The sequence below is a fragment of the Epinephelus fuscoguttatus genome, linkage group LG12 (assembly GCF_011397635.1).
Source record: "Epinephelus fuscoguttatus linkage group LG12, E.fuscoguttatus.final_Chr_v1".
Taxonomy (NCBI): domain Eukaryota; kingdom Metazoa; phylum Chordata; class Actinopteri; order Perciformes; family Serranidae; genus Epinephelus; species Epinephelus fuscoguttatus.
Window position 1 is genome coordinate 43,845,335 of NC_064763.1, and position 20,822 is coordinate 43,866,156.

General features: G+C 50.6%; 1 protein-coding gene across 2 annotated transcripts; it reads right to left on the bottom strand.

Moving 5' to 3' along the window:
- Positions 1-544: 544 nt before the first annotated feature.
- Positions 545-20,822, bottom strand: LOC125898206 (GTPase IMAP family member 7-like). Of its 2 annotated transcripts, XR_007450593.1 has the most exons (6): positions 20,726-20,822; positions 4,794-4,850; positions 4,053-4,163; positions 2,165-3,610; positions 744-849; positions 545-663 (listed from the first exon to the last, which is right to left on the bottom strand). XR_007450593.1 is itself a non-coding variant. In XM_049591938.1 (4 exons), exons 1-4 carry the CDS (start codon positions 20,736-20,738, stop codon positions 2,847-2,849), a joined length of 945 nt encoding a protein of 314 aa, XP_049447895.1. In that variant the 5' UTR covers positions 20,739-20,822; the 3' UTR covers positions 1,608-2,846. The 2 variants fall into 2 exon arrangements, 1 of the variants encoding a protein (XP_049447895.1); XM_049591938.1 differs by lacking the exons at positions 545-663; positions 744-849 and having other exon boundaries at positions 1,608-3,610.

Sequence of the window (20,822 nt, forward strand, 5' to 3'; positions counted from 1 at the left end):
ATATTTTAAGCACTGGAACCTGCAGAGATTGGAACAAGAAGACATGTTAAAATAAAATTCTGCATTAAAGGTTGATCAAAGCAGTCTCTAACCTGGACTTGAGCAGGCCAAAAACCATCTCAATTCATGCCCTCTTGGCGCTGAGGGCATTATTAAAGGCTGCCTCAGCTGCAGCCCTTGGCTCAGGATATGGGGTTAAAAGGTATGGGAGGCAGGGATAACCCCTGTCCCCGAGAAGGACCCCCTCAAACCCCCCTGCAAGGTGAGAAAACAGTGGCTATGAATTACATGATTCATTCATTCATCTTTGCAGACCCTCATCCATACTAGTGTTGAGACATGATGAAGGTTGTCTTACCTTGTGCAAGCCTTTGTGCCAGATGGCTTTCCTTAGTATCCTAGCATCATGGACACCGCCAGGCCATTTGGCCTCGATGTTTGTGATGAGCAACTCAGAATCACAGATCATCTGTCAGCATGCAGGGTGACATCAGTGACACTGGACACTAGCAGTGGGACATGTACAGTAGCTCCATGGGCTATGTACCTGCACATTCAGGCTGTGGTTATTCCTTCGATCCACAAAGTCCCTTTCCACAGGTCCAGGTGGGGCCTGGATCTGGATATGCGTGCAGTCAATGCAGCCAAGGACATTGGGAAAGCCTATGTAAAAGGATAAAAGTGCAATATGTCAACCTGTGGAACATTTAACTTCACATTGCATGCATTTAAATGTCACATACCTGCAATTGCATAAAATCCCTCTTTGATCCTTTGTATCCCATGATGGCTTGGGAAGGTGATGAAGATATTGAGGAACTCTTTAAGGGCAAGACAGACTGCTCTTACCTGTAATAAAGGTTTTTTTTTGTTAATGTATTAATTCATATCCATGTAATGTGATCATCTTGCAACCTATGTATGATGTTTGGTGATGTAAGAAATAATCCAACTGATCTAAGTTTTTATTTATTTATTTATTTTAGTAGGCCTACCTCTCTGCAAACAGTTGCCTTACTTAGTCCCTCAGCATCTCCAACACTATACAGAAATGTACCGCTGGCAAAGAACCGCAGTGCAATACATACAGATTGCACAGGGGTCAGTGATTGGCTGCGGCGAGTGACCTTCCTTATGTGTGCCTCCAGCAAAGTGCATAAATACACTATGCTTTGCCGGCTGAATCGATACCTCTCCCACAGGAAAGAATCACTTTGTTCCAGCGGGTTAGTCCTCTCCTGGAAGACCCTCGGGGCTGGTGGTCGCCTGAAGAAGGCCCTTTGAATTATTTGTGCCCCTTCATCAATTGGCTCCTCATCCTCAATGAATGGACATGCCATGTTCTCTTAGTCTTTGTCTCTGCTGAATGTGTGTCCCTCTGCCTGTCTTGACTGCTCTGCTTAATAGTCTCCACCTGGTGCAGTCATTTGGAGGACATTTTAGGTGACTGATGTAGGCTTCCTCTATGTGTTTTAATCATACCTTTAAATTTATTCATTGTAATTTATTTTATTTTATTTAATTCATCTTTATCTATAAGGATGAAATCAAGATAAACGAAAACAGATTGATTTTTATTTGTTACAAAATCATAATACTTACCAAATGCACTTTTTGCTTAGTTTCCAAAGTGGATGGAAAGCACGTTTTGGTTTCACAAATTATTTTATCAGTGCATTGTGTATGTAAATGCAAAACAGACATGTCTTTTGGACATTAGTGGAGTTCATCTTCACCTTAATCCTGCTCCAGACCAGGTTTGGCCGGCAGCATAAGTCACCATGGTTACAAGGCTGGCATTCGTGTTAACCACTTTCATGGAACAGAATTGAGGCTCAGATTGATGGAACAGAAAGTCAGAGCTTAGCTCCAAGTGTCCGACTTAGCCAGAACCATGTTTCCATGGTTACCAAGTTGGAGCTAATCTTAGCCACATTGGTGGAACTGAACTCTCACTAAAATAAGCGGGACTTGGCCATTTGAGCCAGACTTTGAGCTAAGCGAGCTTGATGGAATACCCCCCAGGTGAGTCCCTGGTGTCCGCTGAACGCACACAAACAGCAAACAGTTGAAATTGCACAGCGGTACTGTGAGGGAGCAGACAGGAGGTGACATCAGACGAGCAGAGGGTCCGATACCATATGAACACATGACGCCAACACACCTGTGAGGAGCCTGCTGCAGGTTGGTCAGAGCTGGCAAGGAGTCGAGGAACCAGCGGTGATGATGAGTTAATCCTGCGGCGCACACACGAAGGCAGAACGTACAGCCACATGGCGAGGTAATCCACAGCACAGGAAATGACAGGCAGCAGAACAGGTAATCTCACAACAAAGAGCTGACTAACAGTCCCTCCGCTCAGCCACAGGGAACAGGTGAGCAGAAACCAGAACACTGAAGCAGAACTCTTGATTGAGACATAAGGGTGAGTGGTTAATTAGGGAGCAGATGAAGCAGGAGACTCAGAGACAGGGAAGCGGTCTGGGAATAAATGCTGGAAAGTCTTGCTTCCCTGATACCATGGCACTACCAGAGGAAGACATTGGGGGACTTCAGATGGTACCATGGCACTACCAGAGGAAGACATTGGAGTACTTCAGATGGTACCATGGCACTACTAGAGGAAGACATTGGGGGACTTCAGATGGTACCATGGCACTACCAGAGGAAGATGGCATGGGACTCTCGACAGTATCATGGGGATGAGAAGACAATTCCTCATTTGAAAATCACAGAATCAAATGATAGTAAATTTGTTGCATTAATTCTCAAAAAAATTATGTTTTGAATTTTAAACAAAGCTGAAACACTTAAAGTCTGACTGGATGAGGACAATCAAACAGAGTTTAGTTCAGTTTCAGAGCCTCGTGAAACTTGAGAATGTTTTCCATGGAGTCAGTCGGCACCGTCTGCTCCACGACCTGACGGACTCCGCTCTCTAAAACCCGATAGTAGCGCTTCACCTCCTGCAGCTCAGCCTGCAGCCTCTCCTCCACCTTCTGACGCTCCTGTTGAGCTTCACTCAGCTTCTTCTGGTACTTTGACTCCACACGTTTGATTTCTTCCTCCACTTTCTTCTCGTAGAACTCTCTGAGCTCGGCCTCTCTCTGACGCAGCATCGTCACCACCTCCTGGTAGGTGTAGTTGGAGTAAAACTCTCCTCCGTTGGCACCAACCATCTCCTCCACCTTCTCCAGCAGATCCAGGACCTGTCCACGATCGTTGACTTTGATGTTGTTGAAGATGTGATACCTGTTTCCTGCCTTCCTCAGGACCTCCTGCAGCTCAGGTCCCGCCTTCTCCACCAGCAGTCTGAAGTCTGACGTGACTCTGTCTCCGTGTGTGAAGAGGATGATGGTGTACTTCCAGGCGTCCTCCCCAAAGATCTCCTCCACCTTCTTGACGGCGTCTCTTTCCTCTGCTGTGAAGGGCCCCAGCTTGATGACCAGCAGGATGGCGTGGGGCCCCGGGGCCGACATGTTGATGCATTTGGAGATCTCTCTCTTCACGGTGTGTTCAGCCTCAGAAGTGTCAAAGAGTCCTGGAGTGTCGATGACAGTCACCTGTCTGCCGAACACTTCACCTGTCTGCTTACAGCACTCTCTGGTGACTGAGGACAGAGAAGACATTATGTTGATTATTGATCAGATCAGTATTATTATCTTATCGGTATCTGACTTCCTGTGATCAGTGAGGAGATGTCATTGGAAAATCAACTGTCTAGCACAGTGGTTCCCAACTGGTCCAGATTTCTCCTTAGTCATCAGTTTAATGTCCTCAGTGTCATACCTGCATTAGTCCATGTCGTTGAGCATGTTCGTTGTCTCTGTCATGTAACTGTCCGTTAGTCACTAACTCTAAAGCTGGAGACGGCCCTTCAAAATAAGAGGTCTGTGCCAGAAATTCACTGCATGTCAAAATAACGTGTGTTTTTTTACAAACTTGACACTTTTGCTAGTCACTTGTGGTCCTGTCAGAATGGACCCTGAACCACTGGTCTGGCAGAAGGAGGTTTAATATTGTCAGGAATACAGTGTGTGTGTGTGTGTTACCTGACAGTCGGCTGACAGCTGCTGTAAAGGTGAGTCCTCCCAGTATGGTGTTTCCACTGGAACTCTTCCCTGACCCAGTCTTCCCAACAACAACCAGTCGCATGTCTGACACTGGAGCACAGAAAGAAGCACTGAGTCTGGAGGGAAGGTATTGATAAGTGATACTGATTTATCAGAAGCAGATCTCGTGATGTGTCTTGTGCTCTCAGTGAAACTACATAAATAAAGGTTATGACTTTAATGATCTGTGTCTTTGATGACTTATTTCAGGTTCCTGCAGTTAATGTTCATGTTTCAAACAGAAAATATTATTGATTCACAGTTTGATGAACATGAAACTCTTCTGTTTGAATCATGAAAACAAAACTGAACATATAACAGATATCAGGTTTTTGATAAAAGCTACAGGACATAAAGACTGAAGGAGAGATGTTAACTACACGCATTACATTAGTAATGACATGATATTAGGAAATATATCTTTATCACCAAACCCTTACTCCACGATCACCGTGTTATTACTGAGCTGAAATGTAAAGTGCTACAGAGAGCATGTGAGGTAACAGAACAGGAAACAGCGACTCTTCTAACCATCAAACAAACTGCTTTTGCTCTCAGAGTGGAAACATGAATCATCTCTGTGATGACAGTAAATCTCTCCAGACAAATAAAATACTGAAACAAACATAATCCAGAGCAACTTGTTGGAGAAGTTCAGTGAACTGATGAAATGTTTCAAACCTGTTGGAGGTTCGTCCATACTTAGTCTTCTTCTTCTGCCCTTTTCCCCCTTTGCTCCTGTTCATTTCAAAAGATAGAGAGAGGAGACATTTCACATATGGACAATTAAATATCTGATCCTGGACAGGTCACCAGACTATGACAGGACTGACACATAGAGACAGACAACCATTCACACCTACGGACAATTTAGAGTCACCAATTAACCTGCATGTCTTTGGACTGTGGGAGGAAGCCGGAGACAAAGTTGATCTGTTCTCTTCCAAAAGCAGGAGGTTATATGTTGAAGAAAAAAAAAAACATCAGGGTTTGTCTCAATGTCTTCAAAGAGCCGGTTCAAAGACTCGGCTCGTTCGCTAACGTCACATCACTAGTGCAGCATGACAGTTAAAAGACAAACATTAAATGGGCTAATAGGCTATCAACAGCATCCACTTTGTTGAAAATGAGCCAGCCAAGAAAGCGTAGCAGCATTTGGATGCACTTCAATTACATTGGTAATGACAGAGCTGAGTGCATGGTTTGCAAGGCAAAGATTTCATATCGAGCAGGCTCGACAAATAACCTGCATCGCCATTTAAAAACACGGCACACACACGAACAAGTTTCCCAGTCAAGAGGTAACGTTACCAATGAAGATAACGTTAGAGATACTAGATGCCAAGATGAAGATGCGACAGGACCAGGTACAAGTCAGGCCCCTGTTAATCAAACCCAGGCAGCCGATCCTCACTCTCAACCCAGAACAAGGGAATGTCTCCTTTGGCTAGTCACTGGGGCCAAACACCAGGAGCACGGCTAACGTTACAGGTGGTGCATCCAGTCGTGAACCCCCACTGCTGCCAAACAGACAGACACTGATACATGACTACCACAGTAAAGCACGTAGAGATACATTAACCCCTCTAGAAGTGGCGCAGATTGATGATACACTGGTCAAAATGATTGAAAAAAACTTTCAGCCATTCAAAATGGTAGAAGATGAAGGGTTCATTGGAAACAGCCAAGCTCTGTGCCCGTGTACGTGCCCCCATGTACAAGAACAGCTTCCAAACAGTGTAAAACCCTTGATGGGAGAGAGAGTGCCTCTTGGACTGTGTTGAAATGAATGAGAAGCACACGGCTGAAAATTTGGCCCAAACGCTGCGTCGTGTAGCACAAGAATGGAAACTGGAGAGTAAAGTTGTGGCCTGCATAACAGACAACGCTCCTAACATTGTCAAAGCTGTTAAAATCCTAAAGTGGACCCACCTTCCATGCCTGGCTCATGCCATCAATCTCATAGTTAAAGATGCCCTGAGACAGACAAGGCGAAAGAGGCGGAGGCATACTTCCATAACAGTACAGTGGCTGCTGAAAAACTACACAGATCCAGATGGGGATGGACGAGAGTCGACCCAAACAAGAACGTCCCACAAGATGGAACTTGACTTATGAGATGGTGAAGAGTGTTGTGCAATCCAAGGAGGCAATGGTCTCCACCCTGGCCATCCTCAATGCACCAGTCAGCCGCTCTCTCAGGAAGACTGGAACATTCTACAGGAGGTCTGCATGGTCCTGGAGCCCCTCAAGGATGTCACTGTTGAGATCCACTCTTTTCTCCACCAAACTGACCTTTGATATTTATCTGAGACAATAGAACACATCAACCACTTGTGTCAACCAACTGTGTTCTCCTCCTCTCACCGTGTTCTCCTCCTCTCACCGTGTTCTCCTCCTCTCACTGTGTTCTCCTCCTCTCACCGTGTTCTCTCCCTCTCACTGTGTTCTCCTCCTCTCACTGTGTTCTCTCCCTCTCACTGTGTTCTCCTCCTCTCACTGTGTTCTCTCCCTCTCACTGTGTTCTCCTCCTCTCACTGTGTTCTCCTCCTCTCACTGTGTTCTCTCCCTCTCACCGTGTTCTCCTCCTCTCACTGTGTTCTCTCCCTCTCACCGTGTTCTCCTCCTCTCACTGTGTTCTCCTCCTCTCACTGTGTTCTTTCCCTCTCACTGTGTTCTCCTCCTCTCACTGTGTTCTCTCCCTCTCACTGTGTTCTCTCCCTCTCACTGTGTTCTCTCCCTCTCACTGTGTTCTCCTCCTCTCACTGTGTTCTCCTCCTCTCACCGTGTTCTCTCCCTCTCACTGTGTTCTCCTCCTCTCACTGTGTTCTCTCCCTCTCACTGTGTTCTCCTCCTCTCACTGTGTTCTCCTCCTCTCACTGTGTTCTCCTCCTCTCACCGTGTTCTCCTCCTCTCACCGTGTTCTCTCCCTCTCACTGTGTTCTCCTCCTCTCACTGTGTTCTCCTCCTCTCACTGTGTTCTCCTCCTCTCACTGTGTTCTCCTCCTCTCACCGTGTTCTCTCCCTCTCACTGTGTTCTCCTCCTCTCACTGTGTTCTCCTCCTCTCACTGTGTTCTCCTCCTCTCACCGTGTTCTCTCCCTCTCACTGTGTTCTCCTCCTCTCACTGTGTTCTCCTCCTCTCACCGTGTTCTCTCCCTCTCACTGTGTTCTCCTCCTCTCACTGTGTTCTCTCCCTCTCACTGTGTTCTCTCCCTCTCACTGTGTTCTCCTCCTCTCACTGTGTTCTCCTCCTCTCACTGTGTTCTCCTCCTCTCACTGTGTTCTCTCCCTCTCACTGTGTTCTCCTCCTCTCACTGTGTTCTCTCCCTCTCACTGTGTTCTCTTCCTCTCACCGTGTTCTCCTCCTCTCACCGTGTTCTCCTCCTCTCACCGTGTTCTCTCCCTCTCACCGTGTTCTCCTCCTCTCACCGTGTTCTCCTCCTCTCACTGTGTTCTCCTCCTCTCACTGTGTTCTCTCCCTCTCACTGTGTTCTCCTCCTCTCACTGTGTTCTCCTCCTCTCACTGTGTTCTCTCCCTCTCACTGTGTTCTCCTCCTCTCACCGTGTTCTCCTCCTCTCACTGTGTTCTCCTCCTCTCACTGTGTTCTCTCCCTCTCACTGTGTTCTCCTCCTCTCACCGTGTTCTCTCCCTCTCACTGTGTTCTCCTCCTCTCACCGTGTTCTCCTCCTCTCACTGTGTTCTCCTCCTCTCACTGTGTTCTCCTCCTCTCACTGTGTTCTCTCCCTCTCACTGTGTTCTCCTCCTCTCACTGTGTTCTCTCCCTCTCACTGTGTTCTGTGTTCTCTCCCTCTCACTGTGTTCTCCTCCTCTCACCGTGTTCTCCTCCTCTCACTGTGTTCTCCTCCTCTCACTGTGTTCTCTTCCTCTCACTGTGTTCTCCTCCTCTCACTGTGTTCTCCCCCTCTCACTGTGTTCTCCTCCTCTCACTGTGTTCTCTTCCTCTCACTGTGTTCTCCTCCTCTCACTGTGTTCTCCCCCTCTCACTGTGTTCTCCTCCTCTCACTGTGTTCTCTCCCTCTCACTGTGTTCTCCTCCTCTCACTGTGTTCTCCTCCTCTCACTGTGTTCTCTCCCTCTCACCGTGTTCTCTTCCTCTCACCGTGTTCTCCTCCTCTCACCGTGTTCTCCTCCTCTCACTGTGTTCTCCTCCTCTCACCGTGTTCTCCTCCTCTCACTGTGTTCTCCTCCTCTCACTGTGTTCTCTCCCTCTCACTGTGTTCTCCTCCTCTCACTGTGTTCTCTCCCTCTCACTGTGTTCTCCTCCTCTCACTGTGTTCTCTCCCTCTCACCGTGTTCTCCTCCTCTCACTGTGTTCTCCTCCTCTCACTGTGTTCTCTCCCTCTCACTGTGTTCTCCTCCTCTCACTGTGTTCTCCTCCTCTCACCGTGTTCTCCTCCTCTCACTGTGTTCTCTCCCTCTCACCGTGTTCTCCTCCTCTCACCGTGTTCTCCTCCTCTCACTGTGTTCTCCTCCTCTCACTGTGTTCTCTCCCTCTCACCGTGTTCTCCTCCTCTCACTGTGTTCTCCTCCTCTCACTGTGTTCTCCTCCTCTCACTGTGTTCTCTCCTTCTCACTGTGTTCTCCTCCTCTCACTGTGTTCTCCTCCTCTCACTGTGTTCTCCTCCTCTCACCGTGTTCTCCTCTCACTGTGTTTTCCTCCTCTCACTGTGTTCTCTCCTTCTCACTGTGTTCTCTCCCTCTCACTGTGTTCTCCTCCTCTCACTGTGTTCTCTCCCTCTCACTGTGTTCTCCTCCTCTCACTGTGTTCTCCTCCTGTCACTGTGTTCTCCTCCTCTCACTGTGTTCTCCTCCTCTCACTGTGTTCTCCTCCTGTCACTGTGTTCTCCTCCTCTCACTGTGTTCTCCTCCTCTCACTGTGTTCTCCTCCTGTCACCGTGTTCTCTCCCTCTCACTGTGTTCTCCTCCTCTCACTGTGTTCTCCTCCTGTCACCGTGTTCTCTCCCTCTCACTGTGTTCTCCTCCTCTCACTGTGTTCTCCTCCTCTCACTGTGTTCTCTCCCTCTCACTGTGTTCTCTCCCTCTCACTGTGTTCTCCTCCTGTCACCGTGTTCTCTCCCTCTCACTGTGTTCTCCTCCTCTCACTGTGTTCTCCTCCTGTCACCGTGTTCTCTCCCTCTCACTGTGTTCTCCTCCTCTCACTGTGTTCTCTCCCTCTCACTGTGTTCTCCTCCTCTCACTGTGTTCTCTCCCTCTCACTGTGTTCTCCTCCTCTCACTGTGTTCTCCTCCTGTCACCGTGTTCTCTCCCTCTCACTGTGTTCTCCTCCTCTCACTGTGTTCTCCTCCTGTCACCGTGTTCTCTCCCTCTCACTGTGTTCTCCTCCTCTCACTGTGTTCTCCTCCTGTCACCGTGTTCTCTCCCTCTCACTGTGTTCTCCCCTTCTCACTGTGTTCTCCTCTCACTGTGTTCTCCTCCTCTCACTGTGTTCTCCTCCTCTCACTGTGTTCTCTCCCTCTCACTGTGTTCTCCTCCTCTCACCGTGTTCTCCTCCTCTCACTGTGTTCTCCTCCTCTCACTGTGTTCTCCTCCTCTCACCGTGTTCTCCTCCTCTCACTGTGTTCTCTCCCTCTCACTGTGTTCTCCTCCTCTCACCGTGTTCTCCTCCTCTCACTGTGTTCTCTCCCTCTCACCGTGTTCTCCTCCTCTCACTGTGTTCTCCTCTCACTGTGTTCTCCTCCTCTCACTGTGTTCTCCTCCTCTCACTGTGTTCTCTCCCTCTCACTGTGTTCTCCTCCTCTCACTGTGTTCTCCTCTCACTGTGTTCTCCTCCTCTCACTGTGTTCTCCTCCTCTCACTGTGTTCTCCTCCTCTCACCGTGTTCTCCTCCTCTCACTGTGTTCTCCTCCTCTCACTGTGTTCTCCTCTCACTGTGTTCTCCTCCTCTCACTGTGTTCTCTCCCTCTCACCGTGTTCTCCTCCTCTCACCGTGTTCTCCTCCTCTCACCGTGTTCTCCTCCTCTCACTGTGTTCTCCTCCTCTCACTGTGTTCTCCTCTCACTGTGTTCTCCTCCTCTCACTGTGTTCTCTCCCTCTCACCGTGTTCTCCTCCTCTCACTGTGTTCTCCTCCTCTCACTGTGTTCTCTCCCTCTCACCATGTTCTCCTCCTCTCACCGTGTTCTCCTCTCACTGTGTTCTCTCCCTCTCACTGTGTTCTCCTCCTCTCACCGTGTTCTCCTCTCACTGTGTTCTCTCCCTCTCACCGTGTTCTCTCCCTCTCACCGTGTTCTCCTCCTCTCACTGTGTTCTCCTCCTCTCACTGTGTTCTCCTCCTCTCACTGTGTTCTCTCCTTCTCACTGTGTTCTCCTCCTCTCACTGTGTTCTCCTCCTCTCACCGTGTTCTCCTCTCACTGTGTTCTCCTCCTCTCACTGTGTTCTCTCCTTCTCACTGTGTTCTCCTCCTCTCACTGTGTTCTCCTCCTCTCACTGTGTTCTCCTCCTCTCACTGTGTTCTCCACCTCTCACTGTGTTCTCCTCCTCTCACCGTGTTCTCCTCTCACTGTGTTCTCTCCCTCACTGTGTTCTCCTCTCACTGTGTTCTCCCCCTCTCACTGTGTTCTCCTACTGTCACTGTGTTCTCCCCCTCTCACTGTGTTCTCCCCCTCTCACTGTGTTCTCCTCCTCTCACTGTGTTCTCCTCCTCTCACCGTGTTCTCTCCCTCTCACTGTGTTCTCCTCCTCTCACTGTGTTCTCCTCTCACTGTGTTCTCCTCCTCTCACCGTGTTCTCTCCCTCTCACTGTGTTCTCCTCCTCTCACTGTGTTCTCTCCCTCTCACTGTGTTCTCCTCCTCTCACTGTGTTCTCCTCCTCTCACTGTGTTCTCTCCCTCTCACTGTGTTTTCCTCCTCTCACTGTGTTCTCCTCCTCTCACCGTGTTCTCTCCCTCTCACTGTGTTCTCCTCCTCTCACTGTGTTCTCCTCTCACTGTGTTTTCCTCCTCTCACTGTGTTCTCCTCCTCTCACTGTGTTCTCCTCTCACTGTGTTCTCCTCCTCTCACTGTGTTCTCCTCTCACTGTGTTCTCCTCCTCTCACTGTGTTCTCTCCCTCTCACCGTGTTCTCCTCCTCTCACTGTGTTCTCTCCCTCTCACTGTGTTCTCCTCCTCTCACTGTGTTCTCCTCCTCTCACTGTGTTCTCCTCCTCTCACTGTGTTCTCTCCCTCTCACTGTGTTCTCCTCCTCTCACTGTGTTCTCTCCCTCTCACTGTGTTCTCTCCCTCTCACTGTGTTCTCCTCCTCTCACTGTGTTCTCCTCCTCTCACTGTGTTCTCCTCCTCTCACTGTGTTCTCCTCCTCTCACTGTGTTCTCAACCTCTCACTGTGTTCTCCCCCTCTCACCGTGTTCTCTCCCTCTCACCGTGTTCTCCTCCTCTCACTGTGTTCTCCTCCTCTCACCGTGTTCTCTCCCTCTCACTGTGTTCTCCTCCTCTCACTGTGTTCTCTCCCTCTCACCGTGTTCTCCTCCTCTCACTGTGTTCTCCTCCTCTCACCGTGTTCTCCTCCTCTCACTGTGTTCTCCTCCTCTCACTGTGTTCTCTCCCTCTCACTGTGTTCTCCTCCTCTCACTGTGTTCTCCTCCTCTCACTGTGTTCTCTCCCTCTCACTGTGTTCTCTTCCTCTCACCGTGTTCTCCTCCTCTCACCGTGTTCTCCTCCTCTCACCGTGTTCTCCTCCTCTCACTGTGTTCTCTCCCTCTCACCGTGTTCTGCTCCTCTCACCGTGTTCTCCTCCTCTCACTGTGTTCTCTCCCTCTCACTGTGTTCTCTCCCTCTCACTGTGTTCTCCTCCTCTCACTGTGTTCTCTCCCTCTCACTGTGTTCTCCTCCTCTCACTGTGTTCTCCTCCTCTCACTGTGTTCTGTGTTCTCTCCCTCTCACTGTGTTCTGTGTTCTCTCCCTCTCACTGTGTTCTGTGTTCTCTCCCTCTCACTGTGTTCTCCTCCTCTCACTGTGTTCTCTCCCTCTCACCGTGTTCTCCTCCTCTCACCGTGTTCTCTCCCTCTCACTGTGTTCTCCTCCTCTCACCGTGTTCTCCTCCTCTCACTGTGTTCTCTCCCTCTCACCGTGTTCTCCTCCTCTCACCGTGTTCTCTCCCTCTCACTGTGTTCTCCTCCTCTCACTGTGTTCTCTCCCTCTCACTGTGTTCTCCTCCTCTCACTGTGTTCTCCTCCTCTCACCGTGTTCTCTCCCTCTCACTGTGTTCTCCTCCTCTCACTGTGTTCTCTCCCTCTCACTGTGTTTTCCTCCTCTCACTGTGTTCTCCTCCTCTCACTGTGTTCTCCTCTCACTGTGTTTTCCTCCTCTCACTGTGTTCTCCTCCTCTCTATGTGTTCTCCTCTCACTGTGTTCTCCTCCTCTCACTGTGTTGTCCTCCTCTCACTGTGTTCTCCTCCTCTCACTGTGTTCTCCTCTCACTGTGTTTTCCTCCTCTCACTGTGTTCTCCTCCTCTCACTGTGTTCTCCTCTCACTGTGTTTTCCTCCTCTCACTGTGTTCTCCTCTCACTGTGTTCTCCTCCTCTCACTGTGTTCTCCTCCTCTCACTGTGCTCTCCTCCTCTCACTGTGTTCTCCTCCTCTCACCGTGTTCTCCTCTCACTGTGCTCTCCTCCTCTCACTGTGTTCTCCTCCTCTCACTGTGTTTTCCTCCTCTCACTGTGTTCTCTCCCTCTCACTGTGTTCTCCTCCTCTCACCGTGTTCTCCTCTCACTGTGTTCTCTCCCTCTCACTGTGTTCTCCTCCTCTCACCGTGTTCTCCTCTCACTGTGTTCTCTCCCTCTCACCGTGTTCTCCTCTCACTGTGTTCTCCTCCTCTCACTGTGTTCTCTCCCTCTCACTGTGTTCTCCTCCTCTCACTGTGTTCTCCTCCTCTCACTGTGTTCTCTCCCTCTCACTGTGTTTTCCTCCTCTCACTGTGTTCTCTCCCTCTCACTGTGTTCTCCTCCTCTCACTGTGTTCTCCTCCTCTCACTGTGTTCTCTCCCTCTCACTGTGTTCTCCTCCTCTCACTGTGTTCTCCTCCTCTCACTGTGTTCTCCTCCTCTCACTGTGTTCTCCTCCTCTCACTGTGTTCTCTCCCTCTCACTGTGTTCTCCCCCTCTCACTGTGTTCTCCTCCTCTCACTGTGTTCTCCTCCTCTCACCGTGTTCTCTCCCTCTCACTGTGTTCTCCCCCTCTCACTGTGTTCTCCTCCTCTCACTGTGTTCTCCTCTCACTGTGTTCTCCTCCTCTCACCGTGTTCTCTCCCTCTCACTGTGTTCTCCTCCTCTCACTGTGTTCTCTCCCTCTCACTGTGTTTTCCTCCTCTCACTGTGTTCTCCTCCTCTCACTGTGTTCTCCTCCTCTCACTGTGTTCTCTCCCTCTCACTGTGTTCTCCTCCTCTCACTGTGTTCTCCTCCTCTCACCGTGTTCTCTCCCTCTCACTGTGTTCTCTCCCTCTCACTGTGTTCTCCTCCTCTCACCGTGTTCTCCCTCTCACTGTGTTCTCCTCCTCTCACTGTGTTCTCTCCCTCTCACTGTGTTTTCCTCCTCTCACTGTGTTCTCCTCCTCTCACTGTGTTCTCCTCTCACTGTGTTTTCCTCCTCTCACTGTGTTCTCCTCCTCTCACTGTGTTCTCCTCTCACTGTGTTCTCCTCCTCTCACTGTGTTTTCCTCCTCTCACTGTGTTCTCCTCCTCTCACTGTGTTCTCCTCTCACTGTGTTTTCCTCCTCTCACTGTGTTCTCCTCCTCTCACTGTGTTCTCCTCCTCTCACTGTGTTCTCCTCTCACTGTGTTCTCCTCCTCTCACTGTGTTTTCCTCCTCTCACTGTGTTCTCCTCCTCTCACTGTGTTCTCCTCTCACTGTGTTCTCCTCCTCTCACTGTGTTCTCCTCCTCTCACTGTGTTCTCCTCCTCTCACTGTGCTCTCCTCCTCTCACTGTGTTCTCCTCCTCTCACCGTGTTCTCCTCTCACTGTGCTCTCCTCCTCTCACTGTGTTCTCCTCCTCTCACTGTGTTTTCCTCCTCTCACTGTGTTCTCCTCCTCTCACTGTGTTCTCCTCCTCTCACTGTGTTCTCCTCTCACTGTGTTCTCCTCCTCTCACTGTGTTCTCCTCCTCTCACTGTGTTCTCCTCCTCTCACTGTGCTCTCCTCCTCTCACTGTGTTTTCCTCCTCTCACCGTGTTCTCCTCCTCTCACTGTGTTCTCCTCCTCTCACTGTGTTCTCCTCCTCTCACTGTGTTTTCCTCCTCTCACTGTGTTCTCCTCCTCTCACTGTGTTCTCCTCTCACTGTGTTCTCCTCCTCTCACCGTGTTCTCTCCCTCTCACTGTGTTCTCCTCCTCTCACTGTGTTCTCCTCCTCTCACTGTGCTCTCCTCCTCTCACTGTGTTCTCCTCCTGTCACTGTGTTCTCCTCTCACTGTGTTTTCCTCCTCTCACTGTGTTTTCCTCCTCTCACTGTGTTCTCTTCCTCTCACTGTGTTCTCCTCCTCTCACTGTGTTCTCCCCCTCTCACTGTGTTCTCCTCCTCTCACTGTGTTCTCTCCCTCTCACTGTGTTCTCTCCCTCTCACTGTGTTCTCCTCCTCTCACTGTGTTCTCTTCCTCTCACTGTGTTCTCCTCCTCTCACTGTGTTCTCCTCCTCTCACTGTGTTCTCGTCCTCTCACTGTGTTCTCCTCCTCTCACGGTGTTCTCCTCCTCTCACTGTGTTCTCCTCCTCTCACTGTGTTCTCTCCCTCTCACTGTGTTCTCTTCCTCTCACCGTGTTCTCCTCCTCTCACTGTGTTCTCCTCCTCTCACTGTGTTCTCCTCCTCTCACTGTGTTCTCCTCCTCTCACTGTGTTCTCTCCCTCTCACTGTGTTCTCCTCCTCTCACTGTGTTCTCTCCCTCTCACTGTGTTCTCCTCCTCTCACTGTGTTCTCTCCCTCTCACCGTGTTCTCCTCCTCTCACTGTGTTCTCCTCCTCTCACTGTGTTCTCTCCCTCTCACTGTGTTCTCCTCCTCTCACTGTGTTCTCCTCCTCTCACCGTGTTCTCCTCCTCTCACTGTGTTCTCTCCCTCTCACAGTGTTCTCCTCCTCTCACCGTGTTCTCCTCCTCTCACTGTGTTCTCCTCCTCTCACTGTGTTCTCTCCCTCTCACTGTGTTCTCCTCCTCTCACTGTGTTCTCCTCCTCTCACTGTGTTCTCCTCCTCTCACTGTGTTCTCTCCCTCTCACTGTGTTCTCCTCTCACTGTGTTCTCCTCCTCTCACCGTGTTCTCCTCCTCTCACTGTGTTCTCCTCTCACTGTGTTCTCCTCCTCTCACTGTGTTCTCCTCTCACTGTGTTCTCTCCTCTCACTGTGTTCGCCTCCACTCCCTGTGTTCTACGCCTCTCACTGTGTTCTCCTCCTCTCACTGTGTTCTCCTCCTGTCACTGTGTTCTCCTCCTCTCACTGTGTTCTCCTCCTCTCACTGTGTTCTCCTCCTGTCACTGTGTTCTCCTCCTCTCACTGTGTTCTCCTCCTCTCACTGTGTTCTCCTCCTCTCACCGTGTTCTCTCCCTCTCACTGTGTTCTCCTCCTCTCACTGTGTTCTCCTCCTGTCACCGTGTTCTCTCCCTCTCACTGTGTTCTCCTCCTCTCACTGTGTTCTCCTCCTCTCACTGTGTTCTCTCCCTCACTGTGTTCTCGTCCTCTCAATGTGTTCTCGTCCTGTCACTGTGTTCTCTACCTCTCACTGTGTTCTCATCCTCTCACTGTGTTCTCCTCCTGTCACCGTGTTCTCTCCCTCTCACTGTGTTCTCCTCCTCTCACTGTGTTCTCTCCCTCTCACTGTGTTCTCCTCCTCTCACTGTGTTCTCTCCCTCTCACTGTGTTCTCCTCCTCTCACTGTGTTCTCCTCCTGTCACTGTGTTCTCCTCCTCTCACTGTGTTCTCCTCCTCTCACTGTGTTCTCCTCCTGTCACTGTGTTCTCTCCCTCTCACTGTGTTCTCCTCCTCTCACTGTGTTCTCCTCCTGTCACCGTGTTCTCTCCCTCTCACTGTGTTCTCCTCCTCTCACCGTGTTCTCTCCCTCTCACTGTGTTCTCCCCTTCTCACTGTGTTCTCCTCTCACTGTGTTCTCCTCCTCTCACTGTGTTCTCCTCCTCTCACTGTGTTCTCTCCCTCTCACTGTGTTCTCCTCCTCTCACCGTGTTCTCCTCCTCTCACTGTGTTCTCCTCGGCTCACTGTGTTCTCCTCCGCTCTGCGTGTTCTCCTCCTCTCACTGTGTTCTCTCCTCTCACTGTGTTCTCCTCCGCTCCCCGCGTTCTCCTCCTCTCACTGTGTTCTCTCCCTCTCACTGTGTTCTCCTCCTCTCACCGTGTTCTCCTCCTCTCACTGTGTTCTCCTCTCACTGTGTTCTCCTCTCACTGTGTTCTCTCCCTCTCACTGTGTTCTCCTCCTCTCACCGTGTTCTCCTCCTCTCACTGTGTTCTCCTCTCACTGTGTTCTCCTCCTCTCACTGTGTTCTCCTCCTCTCACTGTGTTCTCCTCTCACTGTGTTCTCCTCCTCTCACTGTGTTCTCCTCTCACTGTGTTCTCCTCCTCTCACTGTGTTCTCCTCCTCTCACTGTGTTCTCCTCCTCTCACCGTGTTCTCCTCCTCTCACTGTGTTCTCCTCCTCTCACTGTGTTCTCCTCTCACTGTGTTCTCCTCCTCTCACTGTGTTCTCTCCCTCTCACCGTGTTCTCCTCCTCTCACCGTGTTCTCCTCCTCTCACCGTGTTCTCCTCCTCTCACTGTGTTCTCCTCCTCTCACTGTGTTCTCCTCTCACTGTGTTCTCTCCCTCTCACTGTGTTCTCTCCCTCTCACCGTGTTCTCCTCCTCTCACTGTGTTCTCCTCCTCTCACAGTGTTCTCTCCTTCTCACCATGTTCTCTCCTCCTCTCACCGTGTTCTCGACCTCTCAATGTGTTGTCCTCCTCTCACTGTGTTCTCCTCCTCTCACCGTGTTCTCCTCTCACTGTGCTCTCCTCCTCTCACCGTGTTCTCGCCCTCTCACTGTTCTCCTCCTCTCCCTGTGTTCTCCTCCTCTCACTGTGTTCTCTCCGTCTCACTGTGTTCTCCTCCTCTCACTGTGTTCTCCTCCTCTCACCGTGTTCTCCTCTCACTGTGTTCTCCTCCTCTCACTGTGTTCTCTCCTTCTCACTGTGTTCTCCTCCTCTCACTGTGTTCTCCTCCTCTCACTGTGTTCTCCTCCTCTCACTGTGTTCTCTCCCTCTCACTGTGTTCTCCTCCTCTCACCGTGTTCTCCTCCTCTCACTGTGTTCTCCTCCTCTCACTGTGTTCTCTCCCTCTCACTGTGTTCTCCCCCTCTCACTGTGTTCTCCTCCTCTCACTGTGTTCTCCTCCTCTCACTGTGTTCTCCTCCTCTCACTGTGTTCTCCTCCTCTCACTGTGTTCTCCTCCTCTCACTGTGTTCTCCTCCTCTCCCTCTCACTGTGCTCTCCTCCTCTCACCGTGTTCTCTCCCTCTCACTGTGTTCTCCTCCTCTCACTGTGTTCTCCTCCTCTCACTGTGTTCTCCTCCTCTCACTGTGTTCTCCTCCTCTCACTGTGTTCTCCTCCTCTCACTGTGTTCTCTCCCTCTCACTGTGTTCTCCTCCTCTCACTGTGTTCTCCTCCTCTCACCGTGTTCTCTCCCTCTCACTGTGTTTTCCTCCTCTCACTGTGTTCTCCTCCTCTCACCGTGTTCTCTCCCTCTCACTGTGTTCTCCTCCTCTCACTGTGTTCTCTCCCTCTCACTGTGTTCTCCTCCTCTCACTGTGTTCTCCTCCTCTCACTGTGTTCTCCTCTCCTCCTCCTCTCTCTGTGTTCTCCTCCTCCCCCTGTGTTCTCCTCTCACTTTGTTTTCCTCCTCTCCCTGTGTTCTCCTCCTCTCACTGTGTTCTCCTCTCACTGTGTTCTCCTCCTCTCACTGTGTTTTCCACCTCTCACTGTGTTCTCCCCCTCTCACTGTGTTCTCCTCCACTCTCTTTTTTCTCCTCTCACTGTGTTCTCCTCCTCTCACTGTGTTCTCCTCCTCTCACTGTGTTTTCCTCCTCTCACTGTGTTCTCCTCCTCTCACTGTGTTTTCCTCCTCTCACTGTGTTCTCCTCCTCTCACTGTGTTCTCCTCTCACTGTGTTCTCCTCCTCTCACTGTGTTCTCCTCCTCTCACTGTGTTCTCCTCCTCTCACTGTGCTCTCCTCCTCTCACTGTGTTCTCCTCCTCTCACCGTGTTCTCCTCTCACTGTGCTCTCCTCCTCTCACTGTGTTCTCCTCCTCTCACTGTGTTTTCCTCCTCTCACTGTGTTCTCCTCTCACTGTGTTCTCCTCCTCTCACTGTGTTCTCCTCTCACTGTGTTCTCCTCCTCTCACTGTGTTCTCCTCTCACTGTGTTCTCCTCCTCTCACTGTGTTCTCCTCCTCTCACTGTGTTCTCCTCCTCTCACTGTGCTCTCCTCCTCTCACTGTGTTTTCCTCCTCTCACTGTGTTCTCCTCCTCTCACTGTGCTCTCCTCCTCTCACTGTGATCTCCTCCTCTCACTGTGTTCTCCTCCTCTCACTGTGTTCTCCTCCTCTCACTGTGTTCTCCTCCTCTCACTGTGTTCTCCTCCTCTCACTGTGTTCTCCTCCTCTCACTGTGTTCTCCTCCTCTCACTGTGCTCTCCTCCTCTCACTGTGCTCTCCTCCTCTCACCGTGTTCTCCTCCTGTCACTGTGTTCTCCTCTCACTGTGTTTTCCTCCTCTCACTGTGTTTTCCTCCTCTCACTGTGTTCTCCTCTCACTGTGTTCTCTCCCTCTCACTGTGTTCTCCTCCTCTCACTGTGTTCTCCTCTCACTGTGTTCTCTCCCTCTCACTGTGTTCTCCTCCTCTCACTGTGTTCTCCTCCTCTCACTGTGTTTTCCTCCTCTCACTGTGTTCTCTCCCTCTCACTGTTCTCCTCCTCTCACTGTGTTCTCTCCCTCTCACTGTGTTCTCCTCCTGTCACTGTGTTCTCCTCTCACTGTGTTCTCCTCCTCTCACTGTGTTCTCCTCCTCTCACTGTGTTCTCCTCCTCTCACTGTGCTCTCCTCCTCTCACTGTGTTCTCCTCCTCTCACTGTGTTTTCCTCCTCTCACTGTGTTCTCCTCTCACTGTGTTCTCCTCCTCTCACTGTGTTCTCCTCTCACTGTGTTCTCCTCCTCTCACTGTGTTCTCCTCTCACTGTGTTCTCCTCCTCTCACTGTGTTCTCCTCCTCTCACTGTGTTCTCCTCCTCTCACTGTGCTCTCCTCCTCTCACTGTGTTTTCCTCCTCTCACCGTGTTCTCCTCTCACTGTGCTCTCCTCCTCTCACTGTGTTCTCCTCCTCTCACTGTGTTTTCCTCCTCTCACTGTGTTCTCCTCCTCTCACTGTGTTCTCCTCTCACTGTGTTCTCCTCCTCTCACCGTGTTCTCTCCCTCTCACTGTGTTCTCTCCCTCTCACTGTGTTCTCCTCCTCTCCCTCTCACTGTGCTCTCCTCCTCTCACCGTGTTCTCTCCCTCTCACTGTGTTCTCCTCCTCTCACCGTGTTCTCTCCCTCTCACTGTGTTCTCCTCCTCTCACTGTGTTCTCCTCCTCTCACTGTGTTCTCCTCCTCTCACTGTGTTCTCCTCTCACTGTGCTCTCCTCCTCTCACTGTGTTCTCCTCCTGTCACTGTGTTCTCCTCTCACTGTGTTTTCCTCCTCTCACTGTGTTCTCCTCCTCTCACTGTGTTCTCTCCCTCTCACTGTGTTCTCCTCCTCTCACTGTGTTCTCCTCCTCTCCCTCTCTGATGAACCAGAACCTGACGGAGAGTTGGAGGGAGACGGTGATTTTACAGCTGACTTCATGTGAAGCCTGTGACGGAGACAAACAGTCCTGAGGCTGAGGACAAACAGTCTTGACCTGTCTGTCCATGAAGACGTGATGCTGCTCTGCAGGACACTGGGTCTGTGTGCAGCTGACAACAAGGTCACCTGTGGGGGGAGGGGCGGGGCTTACGCGCAGGTGTCGGACACACAACACACCTTTAACTGAGATTCGATGGCACAATACCAAAAAACAGAAAAGCTTGTGTCACAGAGGGCTGTGGTCGACTCAGAGGGTGAAGGGCAGCTGCGTGAGCGCCACCTGGAGTCCACCTGTGCACCTGCCTGCAGTCCCTCAGTGAGACAGCAGACTGTCAGTGTGAGGAGGAGGAAACACACCTGCAGGGACATGTTCAAACCTGCAGCCTCAATGTGAGGAAGCTGAGACCAAACCTAGCCATCATCATCATCATCATCATCATCATCACTGTTTACACCATCCAAAACATCAGGTGTGAAAGTCTTCTTAGAGTGACGTAATCTCGAACACCTGTGTCACTTTGTTGTGAAGCTGAAACAGTGAAGCTTTTGAAATGCGGAAGCGTGACTGATCACACAGCTGATCCCGGGTCAGTGTCAACACTCCTGTTTCAACTTCACCTCCACACAATACCTGGCGCGGGCGGACGCACACGTACACACACACACACACACACACACACACACACACACACACACACACACACACACACACACACACGTGTAAAAGAACAAACTCACCTTCTTCTTCCATCGCGTCTGATGAAGCTTGGTTTCTGTTTCTGAACTGACGACTTCTCTTTGAGCCGAGTCACGAGTCAGTCGGTCCGTTTCCTGT

Excerpts from the sequence above, each read along its gene's own strand:
- LOC125898206 (XM_049591938.1), bottom strand. Across the intron at positions 4,164-4,793 it reads TATGGACGAACCTCCAACAG|TGTCAGACATGCGACTGGTT; the intron begins GTTTGAAACATT and ends TCTGTGCTCCAG. Across the intron at positions 3,611-4,052 it reads AGCTGTCAGCCGACTGTCAG|TCACCAGAGAGTGCTGTAAG; the intron begins GTAACACACACA and ends CTCTGTCCTCAG.